This window comes from Ptiloglossa arizonensis, chromosome 3 (assembly GCF_051014685.1).
Source record: "Ptiloglossa arizonensis isolate GNS036 chromosome 3, iyPtiAriz1_principal, whole genome shotgun sequence".
Classification (NCBI taxonomy): Eukaryota; Metazoa; Arthropoda; class Insecta; order Hymenoptera; family Colletidae; genus Ptiloglossa; species Ptiloglossa arizonensis.
Window position 1 is genome coordinate 10,956,682 of NC_135050.1, and position 26,566 is coordinate 10,983,247.

At 43.8% G+C, this 26,566-nt stretch overlaps 1 protein-coding gene across 3 annotated transcripts in view; it reads right to left on the reverse strand.

Moving 5' to 3' along the window:
* The window catches only part of Vg (transcription factor vestigial), a 159,914-nt gene that overhangs the window by 27,574 nt on the left and 105,774 nt on the right, over positions 1 to 26,566 (reverse strand). For 2 of the 3 annotated variants that reach the window (XM_076306935.1, XM_076306936.1), the window contains exons 2-4: positions 16,364 to 16,574; positions 15,605 to 15,757; positions 501 to 624 (exon numbers count right to left, since the gene is read on the reverse strand). In XM_076306935.1, coding sequence (XP_076163050.1) covers positions 501 to 624; positions 15,605 to 15,757; positions 16,364 to 16,574 — 488 coding nt within the window. Of the gene's footprint in view, positions 1 to 500; positions 625 to 15,604; positions 15,764 to 16,363; positions 16,575 to 26,566 lie in introns of all 3 variants that reach the window. The other variant, XM_076306934.1, reaches the window with a different exon arrangement.

Sequence of the window (26,566 nt, forward strand, 5' to 3'; positions counted from 1 at the left end):
ATTCATATTATAGAAATTACACCGTCTCGGTAAATTGGAAGAAACGTGTTAGAGAATGTTGTACCTACGAGGTGCACCACGATGATATATTACATATATTTTCAACCAAAGTGTTCAGACCGTTAAATTAATCGTAGTACTGCCAAATAATTAACGTTAAACATACGTTTGCAACTATCAACTGATAAATTTTGAAAACAGAAACATCCTACGACTTTTGAGCGACGAGAGAGACTTAAACGAGTCTTGTCACACGATCTCTGAATACGTATCAACGAATTCATACCTTGTAACGCTTTAGAAAAACCTCTTTGAGTTAAAGAACGCGGAAGACTGTTAATTCTATCGAAAGCAAGAAAAACTTGGTATTAACTTCTGGACCAAGATTGGTAGATCCGATAATCGTTTCACAAGAGTCGCGCGAGCAAGATCGGGACGAATTTTTTCGTAAGTTAGAAACGCATCTTAAGGACGAGATAAGGAATCTTAGGCAGGCTCACCTGTGGTGATACTGTGGATAATGTGGATGCCATGGATCCGTTGGATACTCGTAGACCTCGCCAGGATGCTGGCTGTTCCAGAAGGAAGCGGGGAAGTTCCTCATGGACATGGGAGAGATATTTTCTAGAAAAAAGAAATCGTGTCGGTAATATCCTGTTACTTAACAAACGGTGAAACTGGATTACGTTTCAAGACCGCGTGGCACGAAGAGGATATCATACGAAGCAACGAATAATTCGTTATAATTTCACGCGGCATTCTGTTTCCCTTTCGAGCTAGACACGCGTAGAAATTAACTGAACCGTGACAGAGTTTCCAAGCTTTTATTATACGTCCATTTGTGTGCGTCGTACTCGAGTCTCGTAACGCGCTTAATCCTTGAAAGACGCGTGATCTTTTCGAAAAGTTTTTGAAAATTTGACAATTCGATTTCTTTCGTACCATTGTCCGATTTATTCGCAGCTGCGTCTAGTTTCCGATCAACGAGTCCGGTCTAGATGTTAACCTTTGAACGTGTACGGTTGCAAAAGTGCCATACATTTATTATTCGTTATTCTCATAGATATCTTTAAATACTAGCGACGCGTTTCTCACTTCTTGTAGCATTTCTACATATTTTTGTCAATTTTAATTAATTTCCAACATCTACTCGTTCACTCTGACGAGTGAGTTTGTGAAATTTTATCAGCAACTTTCGGCGAAAAACGTTCGAGAGTTAATATTTCGAATTTCGTCCGAACATTTCCAGACGGTATTTCCAGAATCTAACATTTAAAGAACTATTATCCATTTCCTCAACCTTGAAGCGTTCTACCGTTCAACTGTACGTTCTCGAAGACTTTGAGTCAAGAATGCCTCGAATGCAAGGACCTCGTGTTTCCAACTTCCATCCAGTTACATCTATCGTAACAGTTAAAGAAAAATGCAACGAAACCTTCCACCTCGTCAACCTAGAATCGTTCTCCCGTTCGATTGTACGCTCTCGAAGATTTTCGGTAAAGTAGATCCCAACTGCAAGGACCTTTCGTTATCGATCTTACAATAAAAACAATAAGCAAATACAAGATACCGTAACAGTTTCGATCGGCTCGAAACGAACTACATCCACGGGGACCTTAATTTCACCGAAAGATCGAATCGAACGGTTTCGACGAATCTCGTAGTAACCACCTCGATCCATGGATCGATCGCCGTGTACCATCGACGTAGATCGACGGACGAAATCGATGCAACAACCTCTGGCGAGGATCAGAGGTTTCGAGGAACCAGGAATGTTTATTAAAATATTTGTATCGTTTCCCACGGGCCAGCACGCGATTCTTTCGAGGGCTCACGATAAACGAGTAGCCGGATCCCACGGGATCGAACCGCGCGACAGAAAGGTACCGCTCGGTTGTTTTACAAGCGACCACTCCAAAGCCAGAAGCTTGTCGTGTATCCTCCCGCGAGTCTCCGAGTCCTTGGTCCCGGGATTCCTTTTTCTCCCTCGAATCTCCTTTGGCCAATCCAAACACATATTCGAAGGTTGAACCAACGAGGTCGAACCAGCCGACGATTTATACTTCTAATTCCTCCTCTCGCTCTTCCTCGATTTCATCTCCCGACTCGGCCGCTCTTAACTATCCCATGGAAAACGGTGTCGGCCACTAATTTATCCTCGCTCCCCGGTCTGCTATTATTTAACGTTACGAGTGTCGTTCCGTTGATGACGTTCGGATAATTCTACCCTTCGTTCTTCCCGGTGTTTCGATCTTGTATCAGTCGTATCGGACGGTTTAACGCGGTGACTCCGATTCCAAGTAGCCGGTTAACCATCTCTTATCATCGGAGCTCTCACGGCGTCGATTTCGGTTTTTCGAGTCGCTTTTCTCGAGCTAATTGGAATCGGACGAATTCGTTTCTGGTTATTCTCGTCTCGGGTACGTTTCTCGTAAGACGAGTCGAAAATGTGAAAGAATTCGAAAGCTTTCGAACAGTGAGAGTTCCGGTGTACCTAGGGTCGTAGGTTACGCGTTGTGAGATTACGAGCACGAAGTGGAATTGGAAAATTGAATTACTTTGTATTTTTATTATTTTTATTCGTTTCGTCGAACCGCGACGCGTTCAGTATTTCTTTCTTCGAGTGTTGTATTTAAAGAGCGATTAGATATACGTAAAACTCGGGTTTGTTGAAATTAGATAGTAGAATTAGTGTTCGGTGTTCTATTAGTGAAATTCGAGTTTCTCTCGAGCGCGTTTTATAATACGCGCATTGCGCAACGCGACAATGTTAACCGTTACACTCGATCTTTTCTAACTTTTCTAACTTGTCTTTAAACGATAATATTTTTTTAAGTGTATTTTTCACGAAGATCGACCAGTTCAGCGCGAATAAAGGATGACAGAAGTATCTAAGAATATCGCGGTATTACGATTTTCTTCGAACAAACGAACGAGTAACATTCAATGACGAAATAATTAGTTAAAGACACGTTATAAGTATTTTAGCGTGCATGTACGAAACCCGTGTACAGAACAATTTCGAGATTTTATCGAAATCAAAGAGATTTATCGCAGATCAAAAGCAAAATATCGAGGTCTACTTTTCACAGTATCGAACTTCAACAACTTTTCGTATTTGAATAAAATTCAAATTTGTACGCACTACCTCGCGAACTCGTCCACGATTCTAATTATTAACACAATTATTTCTTATTAATACCAAACTACAATTGAAGCATCCTAGTGTCCCAAATCGAGCGCCATTATCCCAAATAACGATATTTGTCGATATCACACTACCCCGCGAACTCGTTCACGATTGCCAATTATTATTGGTACAATCATTCCTTACTGATTCCAAACTAAACTCGAAGCAATGTACCCTAGTGTCCCGAATCGAGCGCCATTATTCCAAATAACGATATTTGTCGATATTACACTACCTCTCGAACTCGTTCGAGATTGTCAATTATTACTAGTACAATTACTCCTTATTGACTCCAAACGAAAATCGAAGAAACGTACCGTGCGTCCTAGTGTCCCGAACCGAGCGCCATTATCCCAGATAACGCCTTAATACCGACCCCGACGCGAGAACTCTCTCGTCTTATTTCCGCTCGGGTCGGCTCGCTTTCGGCGCGAGAGATCGAAAAATTCGAATCGGGCCGCAATCTCCGAGTCCCCGAGGGGCCCCGGGACGATACTGTAATCCGATTGGGTATCGGGTCGTCCCGGTAACAACTGACCCGCGACACTTTGAGCATAAAGAAGCCATGGGGCCGCATTGTTTCCCACGCGAGGAATGCCGAATGGAAGGGGGTAGGGGGGCCTCGTTCCTCGACGAACGTGTAAAATATACTTTCTCGTTGAACTCGGCCGCGGATTGGCCGAGCGGCGCGGCATCATCCTCCTACACACGTATCAAGAAAGATTGACTAACTATCGCGTTAAATATTGCGATTTGCTTACGTCGGGGACTGGTGGGGGGTTGGTGAAGCGACGGGGAGGAGGGAGATGCGAGATAGCGGCCGGAACCGGCCTCCACGCACTTTCGTCCTTCGTTCCGCGTCCTTCGCCCTTCCTCCAACCCCCTGGTCCTCTTCCTCTTTCTTGGTCGCCGCCTCCCTTTCCTCTTTCTTCTCTCTATCCCCCTCCTGTCTCACGGGCCCCGGCTCACTGGCCTCGGCCGACTGTCCTTTATTTATTAACGCAATTAAAGAAACAGAGTGTCGAGCGTCCACGGCCGGCTTTCTACTGTGCCGATGCCGCGGCCCGGTCGGCGGAGGGGGCCCGGAGAGGGGGGGACAGAGAACCGGGGAAAGGTAGGTTTCAATTCTATGCGGACGCGGACCGAGCCACTGACGGAACTCGAAAGGGTTGTCGACGCCAAATTCACCGAGAGAACTCGACCCGGTACGATCGAGTTCCAACGACTTTCGATTTTCAGCGCCGATCGAGGTACGGTTCGTTTTCGAGAGTGGAACGTTATTAACACTTTGCACTCGAGGCTTCTTCGTTACCAGACACCTCGAGAAAGACGCCTCCGAGTCGTAAAATGAATCTGGAATGGAACATTTTTATACACTTGGCATACACGCGTTTACACTCTACGAGAACGTAATATTTAAATTTCAATTCGAGTTCCAAACCGCAAAGTATTTCCGGATCGAAAATAGTATTAGAATGGAAAATAGAATTAAGTGGCGACCGAGGATCTCCTCTCGAGTCCAAAGGGTTAACGCCAAACCCGGTGTTCGTAATGACAGAGTATGTAGGTATGTACGTATGTTGTTGATAATGATAGATTTATGTCGATTTATGTCGCTAGAGAGACAAGTACGGACCATTTGAATCGATATCGACGGCTGTAAATTATCCGAATCGACGACTCTAAATCGAGTCAACATCGATAAGTACGAACTATCTAGATTGACGTCAATTAATCCGAACCGTGTGAATCGACTTCGACAACTGTCAACTATACCAGTCGACATCGATTACTCTGGATCGTATAAGTCGACTTCGACGTCGGTGACTCTCGACCGTTTTAGTTGACGCGAACGACTCTGAAGTATATAAGTCGACGTCGATTACGTTAATAACTTTCAATCTTTCGAGTTATCACCGACGACTCTCGATTGCTAGCATTTGTCGAATCTTAGCCATCGGCTTAGATCAGCCATCTTAACCAGATGGCTTACTCAGCCATCGTCGAATTCCATAATTCAATTTCCATTTGCAATCCTATAGAAAATATGACTCCGGATTTCGTTTTTTGCGGTGAAAATGGAACACGATTTTTTTTAGAGTATAAACATTTGATTAAACTATATATTCTCTATTTTGGAAAACGAAATGACTTTCCGAACAACCCAATAATTATCCTCGTTGTAAAATCTTTCGTAATCCACTCTATGTTTCTTTTCCTACAATTTCCTATCGTTCCTTGGAACCACGGAACGAAGAATATCCCGTAGAAAATTCAATTTCGAAGTATCCTTGGGCTAACGAATTCTAAATCGCGTTACAAGGTTCGTTGAAAACGTGCGATAAGTCCTACCGTGTTCTCCAATGCGACACACGGTTCGTTCGATAATCGAGACAGCTTCGTGGATACCCAACGCGAGACAATATCGTTCCTCTATGGATGACTTGAAACGTCCGTATACCGAGCATCTCCATGAATAACGCGAACGCGACGGAAGTAAATACGAATGTCACGACACGGTGCCCCGAGGAGCGCGAGATCGTTAATTTTTCGTGATCGTTCGTTCCCCCGTCTCGTTCTCGTAATGATTCATGGCCGGCGGTTCAAATCCAGCGACATCGATCGCTCGACCTAGCGCGCGATAGCTCGATACAAATGTAGTCGGTAAATCTTCGGCGGCGCGCGGTCGCGGTGTTTCATTTCTAAAGCTCGTGGAAAATAATCGGCTGACACGAGCTGGATGAGTTTCTCGCGACTCTCGTGCTGCTCGGCGTCGACGCGTGGCGTTGGCGCCGCGCCAGAAGCCACCTCTATAAAGACGTCGCGCGTCGCGGTGCCGCGATTCGTCAAAACGTAACCCAGAGCAGATTGATGTGGCGGTGCGACCGGATGGCTCGTTATTCTGATTGCGAGCCGCGCGGAGTCAACCGGGGACAAAAGAAACGACGCCCCTAGACAAGGATTGAGATCGTAGCGGGAACTAATGGCGCGTTCCGGTCTATTTTCGATTTGTAAATTCTGACACGTCGATGACTGTGGATGATTCACGATTAACGCGGTAAACGACGTCTTCCACCGTGTCGACCGTAATGCTAACTAACCTGGCTAAGGACGATCCAAATAGAGAATTTAATCTAGAAACGCGATCGGTTCGACGCGCCACGTCCTACCGTGGATGACTATCACGCGGGGAGATGTAATTAATTTTTTCTTTGTAAAAACAGACCGCTATGCTACTGGTGTTACTCTATATACTTGGAGTAAACCATCGCGATGGTAGAAGTAACGTTTTCAGTTCACTTTGCATTTGTTGCGCAAAACTATACACCTGTACCAATTGATACGAAAAGGATCGATCAGAACAGTATTGAAAAGGCAATGTAGACGATAATGAATTCACTGGATACGATGAAAGTGATCCAGGACTCTATTGTGCGAATCTGGAATGATATATTCTTTGACGGGATAACTCTAGGTGTTAGGTGCTTTTCGTAATGTTTGGAAGGGTTCCGTTTCTAGGTCTCTTAACGTATTCATAAGGGAACCGGTAACTCGTTTTCTTCGTTCTTCTACGTCCCTCGATGTCTCTCTCGATTCTTCGTTTATTCGAAACATCTCTATCGTCGATGATACGACGAGTGATCGGATATCGGTATAAATTATTACAACCTATTGTCGTTTTCTTCGAGGCAGGACGTGGTAAATTGTCTTCGTCGTTTTTACCTAAGCGTGCACCGAGCGAGTACACGGTATACGGATTAATCACTCAGACTCCGCGAAACTTCTCGAGATCTCTGAAATATCTCGCGTACACGGAGAGAATACACGGTATACAGATTAATCACCCAGACATCGCGAAACTCCTCGAGATCTCTGAAATGTCTCGAGACAACAAACTTTCGGAACACCTTCGAGATCTCTGGCTACTACGATAATATCTAGATCTCCGTATCGTTGGTATCGGGACTCAGGTTTCGATACGACGAGCTACGAATACAAAGTCACCTTGGACACCCTCGAACCTGTAAATGACATCGATCGCACCCTGATCGTCAATTTTACACCTCGTGGATTCTAGATCTGCATCTTTGTGAATTCTAGATCCGCATCTTCTTTCGTGAATTCAGGGTTCCTCTGTACCAGAGACAACGTCTGCATTGGACCTTACGGATACGCGTTTTCGCTCAGAGACCACCAAAGACACTCTCTAAAAGCTCCAAAGGGATGCCTCGTGAAACGTAATCTCGTAGAGAGAGCTTCCAGCCTGTCCATGTCGTTCCATAAAAGGTAGAAAATTATCCTCGTCCGATTCGAGTCCAAAGTCTCGTGAAATCCATCTTTGGAAAACAATTACTGTTATCCTTTTCGGCGACGACACTGTTGGAGTGCAACGATACCGGAAGGAAACCAGATGTGCCCTAAATTCAAGGTTCACGGTGTCAGAGCCACGATCGAGCGACACGATCCAAAGGACTGTGACGTTATATTGCATGGCGTGACTTTTCCGGGAGCATTGCATTGTATTTTTGAGTTTTCAATTTCGTTCAAACGGTAAATCAATCAGCACGCATAAAGCATAACCTTTAATACAATTACTTTTATCTAACCTTTATCTCACTGTATGCGGAAACATCTGGCTAAATTTGCTACGAATATGCAAAACTTCGTTATCCAAAATTCTCTATAACCGTTACCTCGCTGCATACCTGACTAACTTTCTCATCGATATATTTTTATTACTAAAGAAATTTCAACATATACTCCTTGACGATCGCGTGTCTCGCGTCGAAATCTCCGTTATCGATAATTCGCTACGCGTTGAAAGAGGTTACCTCGCTCCATACGCGAGTACCTGACTAACCATGTTATCCATATATTTTCATTATTAAAGAAATTTCCACAGATACGATGATCGCGTGTCTCGAGTCGAAAACTTCGTTATCGATAATTCGCTACGCGTTGAAACGGGTTACCTCGCTTCATACGCGAGTACCTGACTAACCGTGTTATCGATATATTTTTATTATTAAAGAAAATTTCAACAGATACCATGATCGCACGCCTCGCGTCTAAGACCCGATTATCGATAATTCGCGACTACGATTGAACACGATCACCAGTGTACGGTGATGTGAAAATTGATCGATCGGTGAATCGTGCACGATCGGCGCATTTTCTATCACGGGGCATTAAGTTGCGTCGTGTCATAGATTACACGGCAATTTTCATCCGAGCGATTCGTGCTCCGTGGTAACACATTGAAAAAGCACGATCGCGGACCGAAGACGGTATCGCGACTAATCTCGCGGCAGCGCCTTTGAAGACGCCAGGACGTCGTGTAAGGGCCATGTCGAGTAATTGCGTCTCTGTTGCGCCGCGGTGCCCGGCGAACGGGGCGTTAATTTGACGCCACCGACTGGAACGACGCGCTCAATTTCCCGAACTCGACGTTACCGCCGTTCTGACGTTGTATTCTCGCCAGAGCGACGACGAGTACCCGACGACGATAAGCCGCCTCTCTCCTCCTCGTCCGCGCCGATTCCCTGGCGGACGTTCCGAATTAACCCTTTGAACGGAAGTATGCGCGCTGATAAACGCGCACGATTTTTCAGATCGCGACGGTAGCTACAGTGACTGATCGCGAGTGTTGCACTCGCGTCGCGACGACTTTCCCCCGAACGAACGAACAACCAAGGAGAGGACTGCACTTCGTCGAGTGGTCGTGGATCGGGGCGAAGATGTTTTTCGATTCTCTCGGATTCACTTAGCGCGATGAAGTCTAGTTTAGATCTTGTCGTAGGGTATATTGTAGGGTATATCGTAGAGTATATTGTAGGGTATATCGTAGAGTATATTGTAGGGTATATCGTAGAGTATATTGTAGGGTATATCGTAGAGTATATAGTAGAGTATATCTAGTAGCAGTATTATTTTCACAGTTATATAATGACGAGGTTGGTAAATTCTTTATACACGGTTGCACGATAAAACGTGTACTTTTGTGAGAATATTCATGAACGCAATTCTTGTTCTGCGACTACTAGAGGTGCAGACTTGTTTAGAAAAGAGATGAAATGGTTCGAAAACGTTTCGAAGATTACTCGGGTACAAACTGCGCGTTATGTGAGTCGATATCGTCTACTCTGGATCGTGTAAGTCGTCACTGGTATCAACTCTATATCTAAGTTGACATCAGCTACTCTGGATTGGTAAGTCGCCATGAACGTTGACGACTGTAGACCATTTGAATCGATATCGATAACTCTAGATATTTTGTATCGATATCGACTACTTTCGATTGTGCGAGTCACCGACATGGACATCAATGAAACTAGACCATTTCACTAAAAATTATCAACCATGAATTATATAAGTCGACATCGTCTACTCCGAATCGTACAAATCAACATAGTCTACTTCAAATCGTACAAATCAACATCGTCTACTCCGAATCGTACAAGTCAACATTGTCTACTCCAAATTGTACAAATCAATATCGTCTACTCCGAATCGTACAAATCAACATCGTCTACTCTGAATTGTGTGAGGTACCATCGACAACGATGACTTTGAATAATTTGATTCAAAATCATCAACCATAAGTCGACATCGTCTACTTCGAATTGAACAAATCAACATCGTCTACTCCGAATCGTAAAAGTCAACATTGTCTACTCCAAATTGTACAAATCAATATCGTCTACTCCGAATCGTACACATCAACATCGTCTACTCCGAATCGTACAAATCAACATCGTCTACTCTGAATTGTGTGAGGTACCATCGACAACGATGACTTTGAATAATTTGATTCAAAATCATCAACCATAAGTCGACATCGTCTACTTCGAATTGAACAAATCAACATCGTCTACTCCGAATCGTAAAAGTCAACATTGTCTACTCCAAATTGTACAAATCAATATCGTCTACTCCGAATCGTACAAGTTAATATCGTCTACTCCGAATCGTACACATCAACATCGTCTACTCCGAATCGTACACATCAACATCGTCCACTCCGAATCATAGAAATGAACATCGTCTACTCCGAATCATAGAAATGAACATCGTCTACTCCGAATCATAGAAATGAACATCGTCTACTCCGAATCGTACGAGTAAACATCGGTCCGTGATTGGTGGGAATACACTCAACGAAAGGCGACGGAAGGCGACGGAAGGCGACGGAAGGCGACGGAAGGAGAATCGGGTTCTCTACGCGTACCCCGATCGTCCGAAGTCGGTGCCCGCAAGAAACCAGGACGATCGTTGCGCCACTGCGTCGGTGCGTTCGTATCGGCGAGCATTCACTGGCAAAACGTTTTATCGTCCTCCCGTATCATCCGGCCGGATCCCGTCCTTTTAACTCGCGCCAGCCGCTCCTGGTACCGGCTGGTAGCAAACGGCAAGACGCAATTCCTCCCGTCGCAAGAAGTCATTCCCCCGAGGGAGCAACGCGCCACCAATTTCCACGCGAAATTGCGATTTCGAGCCGCACGAAACGCGCCGGCAGGCCCGTTTAATCTCCAGCGTTCTTTCCGCCACGGAGGAGACGGATATTTGTGTCCACCGCGTCATCAGTCGTCTCTTTGTCCTACCACGCGCAAACCACCGGTGGCTTCTTTTAACTCATTAGCCGGTGAAATATATTATCGGCAGCGAGCGGACGAGGCTAATAACGTCTTTAGCCTGGTAACACGGGACTCGGGTAATTGATAACTACCGTGGAGAGTACACCGTGATTAAGGGGTTCGCGTATCGTCGGGTCTAGGTGCTCGGGAAGTTCTTTGATCTACCGTTCGAGTTATGCTTCGCGTCCAGTTTCTGTTTGATAAGCGCGCGACGATCACGCGGAGGAGCTTCTTTTCACCGCGATCGTATTTCTGTTGGGTCGTTCCGGTTGCTCCCGCGTGCGCGATTAGATACGCACCTAATTGTTTAGCGCGCATACTTCATCGATAGACTAAAGTGTTTTCGTTGTACTGGCCGTGGTTTTTTCCGTGCACCGCGATTGAAATAGCCTACGCTGTTCGGAAGGTTATCGAATAATTTGCCGAGCCACAGAAGCGGTATTTAGATGTTCGACGATACGAGGACAACCCGGTGAATAATGGTAATGACGTTCAATGCGCGGTAGTTGGGTAAAATTATAATTCACGAGAGCGCGTGTAGCGATACGACGAGCACATTCGTGGAAACGCCTCGGGAGGAATTATGCTCTCTTTTATCGTTTTCTTTCGTTCGAAGATCTTTCGTCGAAGGACCGTTCTCGATTCGATTCGTTTCTTGCGCCTCGTCGTTTCTCCTAGTCGATCGATTCTTCTCACGGAATAACGTTACCGATTACGAGCAAACCACTGTAAAGAATCAACGCTATTTGTATCGCGCGTCGCTTAAAAGAGAAGAAGAACCGAAAACGTATCGCCGCTTAACCAAGGGGGCGTCCAACATCGTTTGTCTTAACCTCTGTTCGCTCGCGCAACACGTACAAGCGAACGTATACCGTGGCAAACAAACCCAAGTTACGACAAAATGTACCGCGTCGACGATTCTCGATCTTCAACCGGACAAGGTAATCCTTGCGTCGTTTGTCACGAAAGACTTCGTGATATCACGGTGGTCGCTCGATCTGCGGCTACACGAAGACAGGGACGTCAAAATCATCAATTCCGCAAAGTCTCCGAACGTTGACGACACGTTCTCCAAAATCTCCAAATTTTTACGCCACGTTCTTCAAAATCTTCAAACGTTGACGACACGTTCTTCGAAATCTCAAAATTTTAACGAAACGTTCTTCAAAATCTCCAAATGTTGACGATCGGTGATACTTAAACCAATATCGCCTAGCACGCAAATATTAACGCTAGAACTACCGACGGTGAAGGTATTCCTATCGGTCTCGGATCGCACAAGTGTCTTCGAAGTTAGATGGGGAAAGGGCAAATTAATTTACGAGTACAATTAGTTGCCCTCTTTCGATAATTATCTCCAACTATCGTAGAGAAACACAGCGTTAATAACGAAGTAATTTCAAAAGAAATTTCGAAACAGGTCAAATCGACCCCTTTGGTAGCTCTAGCGTTAATCATGGACCGTTAGTCGCGCGGGGTCACTGGATGAACGGCTTTCTTTCATTTTCTCATCGCGTCCAGTTACTCGATCCCCCGTACCTAAGAACGTTGCGAAATCCCCTTCCGTTTGCATCACATCCGGTGAAATGCTACGCACGGAGTCTGAAATGGTCTCCAACGTCCGATACGTTGACGTTGAAAATCCCTCGACCCGGAATTATTCTAACGAGACGGTTTCCGATTCGAACGGTTCGCGACCACGCGGCGCAAGGGTTGAAACTCTCCCCGACCCTTCTTATCGATGGAAGTGACTCCCTGCGATCTTCGCGGAGGGTGTCTTTGTTCTAGCGGTGAACATGTTCACCCGCGGAGACGTTCACTCCTTGTACGTATGTTAGCCGGCATACCGCGGCTAAAACTGTCTCCGGCAGTGTCTCTTCGTTCCGTCCCCATCTCTACCCCTCTGGCCCCTTTCCTCCACGCCCTCCTCGTCCGTGTTCGTTCTGCTCTCTCCCTGAGTCAGCGTGCATCTCGTAGCCCGAGAGCAGAAGCTCTTAATTTACCTTTCCTACGTCGAGAAAGCGTGGCCCCGCGCGATGAAACGGCCGCGGGGGGATGAAACGGGACGAGCCAGGAGGGCAGCGGAGGGGCGCGCGCGGGTAGACGCGCACGGCACATAACAATTAGGTCGTGTTGTCTTGAATTCTAAGCAGGCTAGTGAACTGATCCTGAGCACCGCCGCGAGATAAATGCGGCCTTAAACGATACCGATATAGACGGGCTGCTACGCCGATCGCTTGCCAAACTCGCTCGTGCCTGACAACCCCCTACCCCCTTCTGCCCTTTCTCGTTAGCGGGCTCCTTCTCTCGGGAACGACGGCCAGGAGCGGGCCATCTGCGGGATGATTCGCTCCACCGTCCACGAACCCCACCGTTCAACTCCTTTTCGGGCGGTTATGAATGTTTCTCTTCTTGTTCCTCGTGCCAATCGTCTTCGAGATATCGTTACCTCGCGTTCTTCGTCCCGATCGTAGTAACTTAGGACCTACCGCCTTCTTTTTCGGTACCTCGCTTTCGTCGATAAAGCGACTTCGATTCAACGATTCGTCGATCTCTTTTTTTTTCCCCCCACGTCCATATCTCGTGCGTTCACTTTGTCGACAGACTGAGAATTCTTCGATACGTTGCTCCTCGGTGGTGGTTTCTTTTTCACTTTTTTCCTCGTTCGTAGCTTCGAGGAGCGAAATTCGGGATCGTCGTTCGGTCCACGGCGCGCAAGAACCGAGAGGTGATTTAAAACGAGGGAGTAAACTATTTCAACGTTCTGTATTTTACGTTACGCGCCCATGGTTCTTTTCATTCTTCGGCGGGTACTCGCGACGAACTTTGCGTGTCGTTTTATGGGTTCTTTCGTACGGTAGTTTTCTCATTTCGTGGCCCGATGTTTCGCGCGGTGATTTTTCTAGCGCTTTCTTGGTCTTTGGAGTTGCCGGAGCTCATCGAAAGGAACAAAAGGGTAGTAAATGATTTTAGAGATATTCGATCGCACGCGACATCTAGATGATCCAACGGATCGATGACTATTGTGCAATAGACGCGTTGCGAATTATTTTCGGTCACGTCTTGCGCGGTTACATCTCACCGAAGAATATATTGTGCAATATACAGCACGTATGAAGGTACCAGGAATTACCAACCAAACAATAGAAAAACGTTGAACAGAATTTCTCTTAAACGATGTTAAAATTTTATCCCTTATTGGTCAATTTCGAATACCTTTGAATTCATTTTCCAACATATGAGTGCACATCGAAATTACACTTACATACTCTATCTTTTATTTATCGAAACTATTTTTTCACATCGATGCTTATTAAAATTACACTTATACATTCTATCTCTTGTTCATCGATATTTAATATCTTCGAAACTATTTTTTCTTCACATCGACGCTCATTAAAATTACACTTATACATTGTATCTCTTGTTCATCGATATCCAATACCTCCTGAAACTTTTCCATTTCACATGGTTACGTATCGAAATTATTTCTTCGAACGACCATTCGTCGAGCCAGAAAGTTTACATCTACGACTCAATTACACCGAGTGCACGTTAAGTTCTTCGTTTCTTCCCTTCGACCCTCGAATCACCGTTTATCTGTCTTTCACGGTTCGTCTTCCTGCTCCAGGTTCGCTTCTCCTTTCTCCCGTCCCATTTATCCTATATTCCCTCGCTTCCATCTCTTATTTTTTTCACCCAATTCCACTCCCGCCTCTCGTATTCTCGCCCGCGCTCGCCCCGTCTCTCGCGCGACTTCCACTCCTTCTTCTTCGTCTCCTTCCACCGGTGGACAGCGAGGGTTTTAGGTCTCCAAGTACGACGACGGTACAATTGTTACGAGGCTTGTTAGCGTTGTCGCGGGCTAATGGCGCACTTTATTATCGGTCTCCGGCCTGCTCCGCGTTGCGTCCGCGGTGGATGCGCTTAAATCGCCGCCCTTTGATGCATTAGTCCCGGTCTCGGCTCAGGCTGTCCAATCTTCGACGCGAGTGCTTCGATGACGTCGAAGCGAGATCGTAATTGGAACGAGCCGAGCTCCGGTATTTTATTTTCGCGGATCGAAAGGTCCGCCGGTGCTCGTTTGGTTTCGTCGCGAAATAATTTGCGAGCATCCGAGACGGGCAAATTTCGTATCCGAGTAAAAATTTCGAACGAAGGACGAACTTTCGATGGGCTACGTTTTCGATGAAAATTCCAATAATTAATAGAGTTCAGCTTCGAACGAAAGATAAACAATTTGCAATGGGCTATGCTTTAGATAGAAATTGCAATAAATAGACAGCGAGTTCTGGTTTCACGTTCGATAAATTTTTCTCGTCTCTATACGAATCAAAACTCCAAACGAAAGATAAACAATTTTCAACGGGCTATGCTTTCGATGAAAATTGCAATAATTAGACAACGAGTTCAGGTTTCGCGTTGAAAAAATTTTGCTCGCCTCTGATTCGCACGAATCAAAATTTTGCACAACGAACAAAAGACGAATAATTTTCGATCTGTTACGCGTTTGATGAAAATTGCAGTGATTCGATAAACGAGTTTAGATACTCGACTCGTTGCAAGAGTGCTCGTGAACGATTCGATGCTTTCGATCGTCGATCGATGTGCATCGATTATCGAATTCGATACGCGTTGGAAATGAAATAAGTAGAGATGCTGGACGATCGGTCGAGTTTGATGCAATTAATGACAATAATGCATCCGTGTTGCACTCAAGGGATACGAGAAGTAAGTCTCGTTGAAAATTTGAATCGTGTACGCGAATGAACTAACTCACCTTTCAGTTTGTCGTGAGCCAGTGCCCTCTGAAAGTGTTCCTCCACTTCGGACGCGGCGTCCCCTCGATAATGAGTGAAGACCACACAGTTTGCGTTCAGGTACTGCGCTCTGCTTTCGCCATCGTCCGAGTCCTCCGCAGCGGTGCCAGTACCTACGGCTGCGAGAAAATTAGCAAGGAACAATTTTTCAAGCCCTGGTAATACATTCACGTAGGATTTTCAAAAGGGTAACCGAATTTCTAAAAAAAAATCTTCCAAGAACAACCTTGTAGAACGGAACACTCTTCGCGATAAAATACTACAAATTACATTCCGTGATCGATAAACACGCAAACGCGCATAGTTTTCACCTGAAATTTTTTTCCAAACAATAATATCTTTAACCACAGCTTAGGCAATTTAGTTAAAAATCGATCGATCGGCCATCGAGTCGAAATAATTCAAATAATGATAGAATTATCGTAGAATTTTGTTTAAATTGAACACAACGTTGCACGTACAATCTTCGTGTATTTAACGAGAAATTAAATATACTCTTCAATAAATATTTGATTATTTATATTTTAAATATTTACATTCGAAAATTCTATTGTCCCCGATTCATTATATTTGTTTCAAATTTGATACTTTTGTCTCGAATTATCCAAACACCATTTATTTCGATTAATTCGGACCATCGACCGTATCGACCGGTAAACGCTCGTAAGAACGAAAGGGTTAAATTATGCGTGCGTTGGAAATCGTAATCTTCGACTCACCGTCCGTCGATCTATCGTCGTCTAACGTTCTCGAGGGTTGAGAAGTGGTTGTCGCAAGGGGTGGCCGTGGTTGCGGGGTTGGTCTTGGCGATGCTGGACTTGGAGCTGAACCGACGGAACCCGCGCTGCTCGGTTGTCCTTGCGGAACACTTCCGCTTGCACCGCAAATTTCAAGACCCGCCGCCTCGAGCGATCTTTGGTGAACGTTCAACTGCAAAAAAAAAGAGACAATTGCGTTGGTTCATCCTCTCGTGGAAAATTCAAAATCGGAAGCACGACAGACTCTGGACAGAAGATGCAACCTTTCACAGGAGAATCGAATTAAACGTTAATCATCGTTAACACTCGCTGGACCACGCCCCGGGGTCTTTTCGGACCCAGAGAGACTTGCACTCAATTATACAATCAGGGTAACTTTCTTTAGAAATTAAGAGAGGTAGGATAAAGTAATACAACTTTTATTCGGAATATTTGTGCAAGGTCAAATTACGGGTCCATTTAGACCCAGGCATGATCTCTCCCGTGGTTAAAGTTTGCATAAAATTTTTTGAATATACCGTTACGATTTCTCTGGATCGAATCTTAACAGTTTCTTTAGAAGGATCCAGATAGATCGATTTCGAGCGACAGGTTGTTCAACTTTTTTATTCCGTAGATGCATAAGACTACTTGAAATAGTTTTAAAGTTAGATAAATTAGGTAGACAGTTAGATAAGTTTCAAACACGCTGAGAGAGAAATAAGATTCAACACGAAAGGAAATATATTCCTCCGCGCAATATGTACACTTTGTATTTTGTTATTTGATGAAAGGGAATAAAATAATCATACGGCTGAAGTTTAGTGCACACGAATAGCGATAGAACGGGAGATTAATTATTTTTCAAAATTAAAGCAGAAGTGTATTTGCGAGAGAAATTAACACTTTACGCGTTTCGAATCGTGCGTTTTAAGTGTTTCTCGAGCGATATTGCTTCGAGCGATGATGTCTCTTAATAAATGGACACGAGATAAACTTTATTAACGATTCGGTGTTTACACACGCGGTGATTAAGATAGTCGCGGTTTGAGTAGAACGTGAGTCGTTGTTTTTGCGGATCTTGATAAATTTCGCAATAGCCTTTCACTCGACGATTTTCACACGCTTCTGCCATGGCTTTTACATTGTAAGCAAGAACCATCGAACCCTGTGATATTTGTAATTATCGAAGTTCGAGTAAACCGCGATATCTCCATGATCCGACGCATATTTATCTACGTTTTAATCTCCTGTATTTATGCGACGTGTAGTTGTAAACCATCGGTTACCGATAACATTTTTTTCTTTATAGATTATTCTCATCAGCTTCGGCTGAAAAAATATTTACGAGCGGACGTGTATTCGTATTTTATTTACCGATTGTAGACGAATAAGGATTAGCTTCGTCGATAAACGAGGTATTCTTCGTTTCCATGACTAAAGTACAAGTTTGAAATTAATTTCAAACGTTTGATTTATCGTTAGACCGCATCTACCTCGTACACTTAAAAAAAAAATAATCGAATTGGCTCTTTCGCAGCGAGCTATCGTTCTTTGTTTTCAATAAATTATAATTTTTTTAAAATATGTGTAATTGCAACGGCATCGAAGAAATCTCCGCAAATAGTTTCACATTTAAGAAAAGCAAAACTACGATGGCAATTAGAAGAGTCTACCAAGGTGAGCCTAAATTCGACGAAACTCTACGAATATTTTACTAAAAAGAATAAAGTAAAACTGACTCGACAAGGACTCGTAAGTTCGATTCTTTACACGCGAACAAAAATTGCCCAATAATTGGCATTAGTATTACGATGTATGGAAATGATTTTGAACATATTGCTTCGTCTACTTAATAGACATTCCTTTCGTATAATTCGTGTATGCATTCTACTTATTCTAAGCTTATTTTTTATAAATCCCAATATCACAATTAAGAGGAAATGTCATCTTTCGGGGCTGGAAATGGCTGATATTTGGAAATTTTTGAGCAAATCTTTTTAACTTTCGAAGAAAACTATGCATTCAAGCTCATTATTTCGAATTCCATTTAAACATTTCCAAGTCATATTCCTAAAATATAACACTATCCTTTTTTTCGTTCGACTCACTTTCAAAGACTTTCAATTAAAAATGTTCCGAATTCAAGGACCTCAAGTTTGTGACTTTACGTACAATTAAATAACCACGAAAACTGCATCCAAGTTGCATCTATCGTAACAATCTAAATTAAAGAAAATTGATACAATTCGAAAAAGACCAAAGGTAGAACCTCGAATTTTTAACTTCGTGTAGCATAAAAGAACTATGCAAATTGCATCCAAGTTGCATCTACCGTAACAATCTAAATTAAAGAAAATTGATATAGTTCGAAAAAGACCAAAGGTAGAACCTCGAATTTCTAACTTTAAAAACTGCATCCAAATTGCATCTATCGTAATAATCTAAATGAAAGAAAATTAAAGTACAAAGTACAATCTAAATTAAAGGAAAAAGTTTTTAACTTTACGTACAATAAAAGTACTATGCAAACTGTAATACATCCGAGTTGCATCTATTACAACGGTCCAGATTAAAGAAAATTGATATAGTACGAAAAGAATCAAAGAAAGGACCTCGAGTTTCAAACTTTAAAAACTGAATCGAAACGCATCTCTCGTAACAGTTCAAACGAAAGAGAATCGACCCGGTACGAAAAAGACCGATAAAATCGTTGTGAAATCGGTCGATAAAGATGACGTTCACCCTTAAATGTCCGATGACGGTATTAGCCCGTTCCACGTTCCGTAATCGTTCGACCACTCGACAAAGCGGACCGAATCGATGGTTCGGATCGGAACAAGCTCTCCCCCTTCGCGTGACAGCGATATACACGTCTCTCGAGGCAACGCCAAAATATCGCAGAGCCAGCAAGACCGCCGACAACGAAATGCCTGTCGATGAAACGCCTCGCCGTCCGACTGCGAACGGCGCGGATAATCCGAGGGATTTTACCGCCCCCGCCTCGTCCCGCTCTCGTCTGCTTGTCGGCCCGTGAATCCGTCGAGCGGGAGCGCTGTTCGTCCGGGTTGACGTTTAGTAGGTAAATCGTACGAGCGACGTCCTTAGAAGAGGGGTAAGCCTCCATTGAGCACATACCGACGCCAAGCGTCGGCGTCCATTGTGCACCCTACCCCCGGGGCCGGGCAGACTGCAAATAGCGCGAGAGCTATGCTATGCGCACTGGCATCGTCACGGCTGGTCGCAACGAGACCAAATAGGACGTAATGCTCGCTATTCATTAGATCCTAGGGATGCAAATGCCGTGCTGGGTCATGGCATTCTGCTCGAATTTTTTCGACCGCGCCGCACCGCCGCGATACGATCGTGCCCGCGAGCAAGCCAACTATTCGGCCACGGCGGATCGAAAGATGGCACCGGCCGAGGCTCGGTACGCCGCCACGACGCTCGATCGAGACATTCCACGACGAACGGTCGATTTAGACGCCCGTTGTTGTCGGTCAACCGTGATTTCTTCGACGTTGCGAAACGTTACGGACCTTTGGATCATTTTTCGTTACACCGTTCGATTCTCGAGCGAACCATTCAGGGTGGTTCGATGCTGCTCGAAGGGAAGTTCAAGGGAAGTTGGAAGGAACTCGAAAGGAGTTCAAAGGGAATTTTAAGATCCTTGGAGGCAATTTGAAGGCGAATGGAAGGGAACTTGATAGGAACTTGAAGGGAAAATCGAAAGAATAGGGAAGTTGAAGGGAACTTTAAAGATGCTTGGAGGCAACTTGAAAGAAACTTGAAAACAATTTGAGAGAAAATCGAAAGAATAGGGAAGTTGGAAGGAAGTTAAAGGGAAGTTAAAAGGAACCTGAAAGGAACTTGAAAAGGAATTTGAAGGGAACTTTAAAAATGCTTGGAGGCAACTTGAAAGGAGCTTGAAAACAAGTTCAGAGAAAATCGAAAGAATAGGGAAGTTGAAAGGAATTCGAAAGAAACTTAAAGGGAATTTGAAGGGAACTTTAAAGATGCTTGGAGGCAACTTGAAGAAAACTTAAAAGGAACTTGAAAACAAGTTGAGAGAAAGTCGAAAGAATAGGGAAGTTGAAAAAAACTTGAAAGGAACTCGAAAGGAACTTAAAGGGAATTTGAAGGGAACTTTAGAAGAGCTTGAAGGTAACTTGAAGGCTACTTGAAGAGAACATGAAAGAAACTTGCAAACCACTTGAGAGAAACTCGAAGAAATAGAGAAGTTGAACATTCGGTTCTGGTTACATTCGCTTCGATTTTCCAAGATACGAAAACGCAAAGAGTACCTCGGTGTAATCTACATCGATCGTTTGAAAAACGAAACTCCAAAAAGAATAGTAACACCTCGGTACATCAAATTATCGACTCTCCTCCGTGCAATTATCTATTCGTGCAGACATCGCGAAGTATCACGGTTAATGATCAAAAAACCCTACAAATTTCTCGAGCCGATCTTGATCAGGCTCGCTTAAAAATCTTTCCCTCGTCAGCGAACACCGGGTGTCGCTCGAGGGTTTCGTAGAAGACGTCTAGACACCCGCGTGCTCGTACAATCGATGTCAATTGTGGATAACGCTCGACGTGTCGTCATCGTAGCTCGATCAATTCCCCTCGGTCCGTCCCTCGGGGAAGATCACGGTGGTTAGGCGGAACCGTTAGCGAGGTTCGTCAACTGGTAAGCGGAACGAAGCGACCGATCGCGCGCTGCGACGTCGATTAATTCCGCGCGTATAATCCGTATGGCGCGATTATTCGAGGAACTCGGAGGACGCGACCGTTTCGAGCGGAAACCGGCCAGGCATACCAACCGCTGCGTAATTTTACCTAGCGTCTCCCGTTGCTCGGTGGCTATCGAGACCCGGTCGCGTCGCGGTGGGAGTCGAAGGTCAACAGATTGACGAGCGATCGAAAGTGAACGGCGGTGGGTACACGCACAGCCTCGATACGGGCTAACAGAGATCGCGCGAGACCAGAGATCCTGGCGCATTACTCACGCGGCACGGTGATCGCGATGATGACCAGCGGGCTGAAATACGACCGCGTAAATGCCGTTGCGTTTTAACGACGATCCTCGTCATTTCTCGACGTTGCATCGAGACCAGATCTTTACTCACCGGAGCTCGAGATCTTCCGGAGTAGTAGCGGATTCGTCGAGAGAAACGTCGAAGCGACGAGACGTTGAAATATCCGGCTGGTTAATATCATCGGTGAGAATTACCACGAACGGTATCGAGGAGACGGTCATTCGCGCGGAGTAGAATATTAATGTTCGAGTATACGCGCGATCAATATTGTCGAAGAAAAATTACACCGAACGGTATCGAGAAGATGCTGGTTCGCGCGGAGTGAAATATTGGAGTAACGTTGAAGGATCCGCGGAAGGATCAACATTATACCGAAGAGAAATTACTACGCGCGGTATCGGGGAGACGGTGATTCGCGCGGAGTAGAATATTAATGTTGATGTATATTGTGTGATCGATATTATCGGATGGAAATTACTCCGAACGGTATCGAGAAGATGGTCAACGTTATCGGAGAGAAATTACTCCGAACGATATCGAGAAGTTACTCCGAATGGTATCAAGAAGATGGTGCTTCGTGCAGAGTAGAGTATTAATGTTGAAATACTCGTGTGATCAACATTATCGAAGAGAAGTTACTCCGAACGATATCGAGAAGTTACTCCGAACGATATCGAAAAGATGGTGCTTCGTGCAGAGTAGAGTATTAATGTTGAAGTATCCGCGCGATCAACATTAGCGAAGAGAAGCCACTCCGAACGGTTTCGAGAAGATGGTGGTTCACGTGGAGTAAAGTATCAACGAGACGATATTTTTAACTTTTCTCTCGATTGTGTATAATGTAGTATATTGCGAAATACATAGGTATTTATTATGTATATTGATAAGAGTACGATAATATCGAACACTTTCCGATTGTTTCGATACATTTTGAAATATGCGTTCACGTAACTAAAGTACGTACCTAGGAATATAAAAATTTGGGATTATTTAAACGTATCGAAATATATAAAATTTGTTTCGAGTATTTTAATGCACCTGGTAGTATTAAATACTTTTTCGAGTAGTTTTCAAATTACCCACCTAACGGTAATATCGAACACGATTGTTTCAATGCATCGAAGTATACATAATTAAATATGCGCGCAATGATATCCAGAATTTTGATCGTCTCGATCTACCGGAATACAAGTACCAAATATTTGTCGAATATTTCAATACATCAAAATATACACATGCAAACACTTTCCGCTTGCTTCGATACACTAAAAATATACATAACCAAAATATGCACCTATCCGTAACATCGAACAGTTTGTTTCCATCTACTGAAATATATACAACCAAACTCTACGTCTAATAAAACGTTTTTCGATTGTTTCGATACATCGAGATATATACAACCGAATAATATGCACCTATCCGTAATATCGAACAGTTTGTTTCCATCTATTGAAATATATACAACCTAACTCTACGTCTAATAAAACGTTTCTTCGATTGTTTCGATACATCGAGATACACACAACCGAACGATACGCTCCTCCTGGAAAGATTCAAATATTCACGCCACGTTATCGTCGCTCCCCGCGTCGGTTCGCCGTTTGATTGCCGCGACTCCATCTTCGAAATAAGCGAAACCCAGCCGTACGAATTAATTCCGTGTTCCTGGGCGCGCGTATATTAGCAACAAGATAAATCGGGGAGACGAATACGGGACCCAACCGATATTCATTATACCTAGAATCCTATCTAACGCCACGGGTCGAGTGCCGCCGGTACATCGATCCTCGAGATCGCACCGAACACGATCGTAATGATCCGAGAAACCGCGCGCTGGTGTGCGAGCGCGAGCGTGCATGCCTGCCCGACGCGATGATAAAGGACGCGCGATTGCAGCCGCGTATACGTTGCCGGTAGCCATTATTGTTGCGCGAACTATCGCGAATAAATCTGTCCGACGGACGACCGTGCATGAATTATAAGCAAAACCCTGGCGAATCGAGGAACCACCGTGATTGGCCTTCCGTAGGTAGAATTGAAATTCCGCGAGAACAGAAGACGCGACTTTTCCTCGTTCGAGTAACGCCTTCGTAAAAAGACTACCGGATAAACAACTTGGATAATTAATCTTTCGGTCCGACCGTGCAGAAACATCCCTTAAGAAGGAACACTTTCTGCCGTCTCTTTCGTTGTATTTTAATTCCGCAATGTGGTTCAGAAAGATGTCTATATCACGGAGGATGAATCTACGCGCCGAGACCGGTAGAAAGTGTCTTATTGGTGAATTTACTAAATGTTTTTGTTTTAGAGATTGTAACGATTATCTGTGTTTTATAAAATTATACAAGATTATTCGTATATACGTATCCATAGTTCAGAAGAAGAAGCTATGTGTTAGGATGAGTAAAGAATGACTTACGAACGTATGTTTTATGTACCTTACTTTCCGAATTATGGGCAAAAATGTCCCATAATCCAGTTTCTAACTGTACACGATCCGCGGGGAAGGATACAAAATGGATTTGAAACTATTCGCGGAGGTCTGAAAATTTTCTTCGATCGTCCATAACTCAAAAAGATAGGACATACGATCGTAGGAAATTTTGTACTGATCAAAGAAGAAAATCAAAGGAATATTTAAAAAGAAAGGACAATTTTCAGAAAAATACTCATCGAATCTAATTTAAAACGCGCTCCCAACTTTTACTCGATGGCTGATCAATTAAAAGTCCACAAATGTTCACGATAACGTATACATCGATAGTTTGCTAGATGGCACCAGCACTGGTACATTAGATAAATACAAAACTATCATCGATTTAAGGTAAGATCTGTCACCAATCGCGGATGTTCGATTGGTCGACCGACGAAGCTATCGATCCTACTCCAATTATAAAATTTCCTACGTCTACTGTCGAACGATACATCGAGTTCGTCCGAAACGAGACACTCGTCATTCATAAAATGATATTCGTATTCCTTGAATCGAAAATCGTGGTTCATAAAATTTCACAGTCGAGAAAGAAACTAATGCATCTAGAAATGATGCGTGTTCAAAGCACCGTTTACCTTCGCGTTCGTTTCCCGCGGAACCAAAGTCTGGCGCGATGTAAAATAATTAATTCGACAGTTTCGAGTTTCTTTTTCTCCGTAGTAATTCGCTTAAAAAGCAACGAGAATCGCCATTAACGTGGCGCGAAGGGACGTATTCAATGGGTGACGACGATTTGTAAAGTGGTGGTAAGTGGAGCCCGACGAGCAGGAGCGTCCATCGTTCGCATAAACTAGACAGTTTATAGAATGAATTAGAGTTTCAGACTCGCTAATGAACGATCGCAATCGCCCGAGGAGATGTATGCGTGTCCACGCAACGCGAACGCATGCCCGAAGCTCATCATTCGACGACACGATGCACGCAATTGCAGTTGCGTATGCTGTCGCGGTAGCCATCATTGTTGCGCGAGTTCCCGCGAATGAGACCGGCCGACAGATGGGCGTGCATGAAGTTAAGTATAAGTTTAACCCTGGCAAATCATCCGAGGGACGTGTACGGTCCATTTCTCGGACACGGCACACTTTGCCAGGAGTTTAATCCTCTTTTATATTCGCAGGAATTGTTGCCATTGCGACATTCTATGAAATTGTTGGCGAGACACAGTATCAAGAAGGTATCGCAGTTGCTAAACTGGTACGCAGCCACGGTTCTTCGTTGTTGATCGATGATTATTCGTTCTATCTTTCGATGTTACCTATTCTAGGATATACATACGTGCTTTCATAGGTTCCGTGTTTGGCGTTACTCACTTGGCAACGATCGGTACTAGCAATTAACCACTGGCTTCTATGTTACCATTTTGGCTTGAAACGTTGCCACGGTAGTTTGTTTAAATTCTGTGCACTGTAAGTGCATCGTTAGTACACTTATATCGGTCCAAGTTACCTAAACGCTTAAGATGCAATTCTCGCAAAGTAATACAGTAGACTCCCAATTATCCGATTTTAACCGGTTACATTTTTTTTTTAACACAAAAACAATTCGACGTTAATTCGTCGAATAAACGTACTTTTTATTATATCGATCATTATTTAAATACACGGTTCTTCTCCCGTTAATCTTACTTTATATCGTACTAAATTTTTAAGTGTTGTATTTCGTATCGTCGTTTATATTTTCGAATTGACCTGCACATTGTTTATTCGTATTTTTCTTTATACTCTTGTAAATGTTCATCCAGTCAAGGTCGGTTAAGATGGAGAGCTGTACTAATATTTTAACGTCGATAGATCAATTCTCCAAGTTTCTGTAGACACTTTTATCAATCATCGATTTATTTTCTACAATGTTATTCGACTTGTACTAATTCCAATGCGATATTCAATGTTTCGAAGACAAAAGCAGGATACGGTAACTCCGATCGCTTCATCGACATGTACTTGTTTCATCGAGATACATACTGATGATCGAGATTTCAGAATTAGAACCTAGGTACCCATTCGGAAGTTCTTTTCGTATTAATTTTCCTGAAAGTGTTTCGAAAAAATTAAGCGACATCGTTGGCGCTGCTCTTCGTACAGAATGCAAAAATGTAAAGAGACACTTAAGATTCTTCAAACTCGTACCTGACAGGCTTTCCATTAGTGCCCCTTTTTCTACAACGTACACTCCTTTGGCGAGTCGGACTAGCTACTTCGGTTATTGGTGGTATGTTATCGGGAAAATGTTTCGCTGTTACTCCGGTAGATAATGCGGAAGTGCCGTGTCAGGTAGATTTCGTCGAATTGTTGGAAGTCTTTCAGCGAGCTCAAATCCATATTATATCGGTTTCTATTAGCTTCTCTTATCTACTATACCCGCGTTACGATGTACATAAATTCCTCGATATAGAATTCGACGTTTAAGAAAAATACGCTTAAACGACGCTAACACAACATAACTCTCTTGTTGCGAGAGAAGTCAGAGTCGTGTAACTTGACGCCACATTTGTTTTCGAATACAGCCACCTCGATACGGCAATACATGCGATGGGTTTCTGTATCTTTCGACCGTTACAGTTAACGTTTTACTTGTAGCTAGCAGATTAAGGAAAATAACACGACCTATGACACTAATATTTAGTTTAAATATCGTTTAATGTTGAAT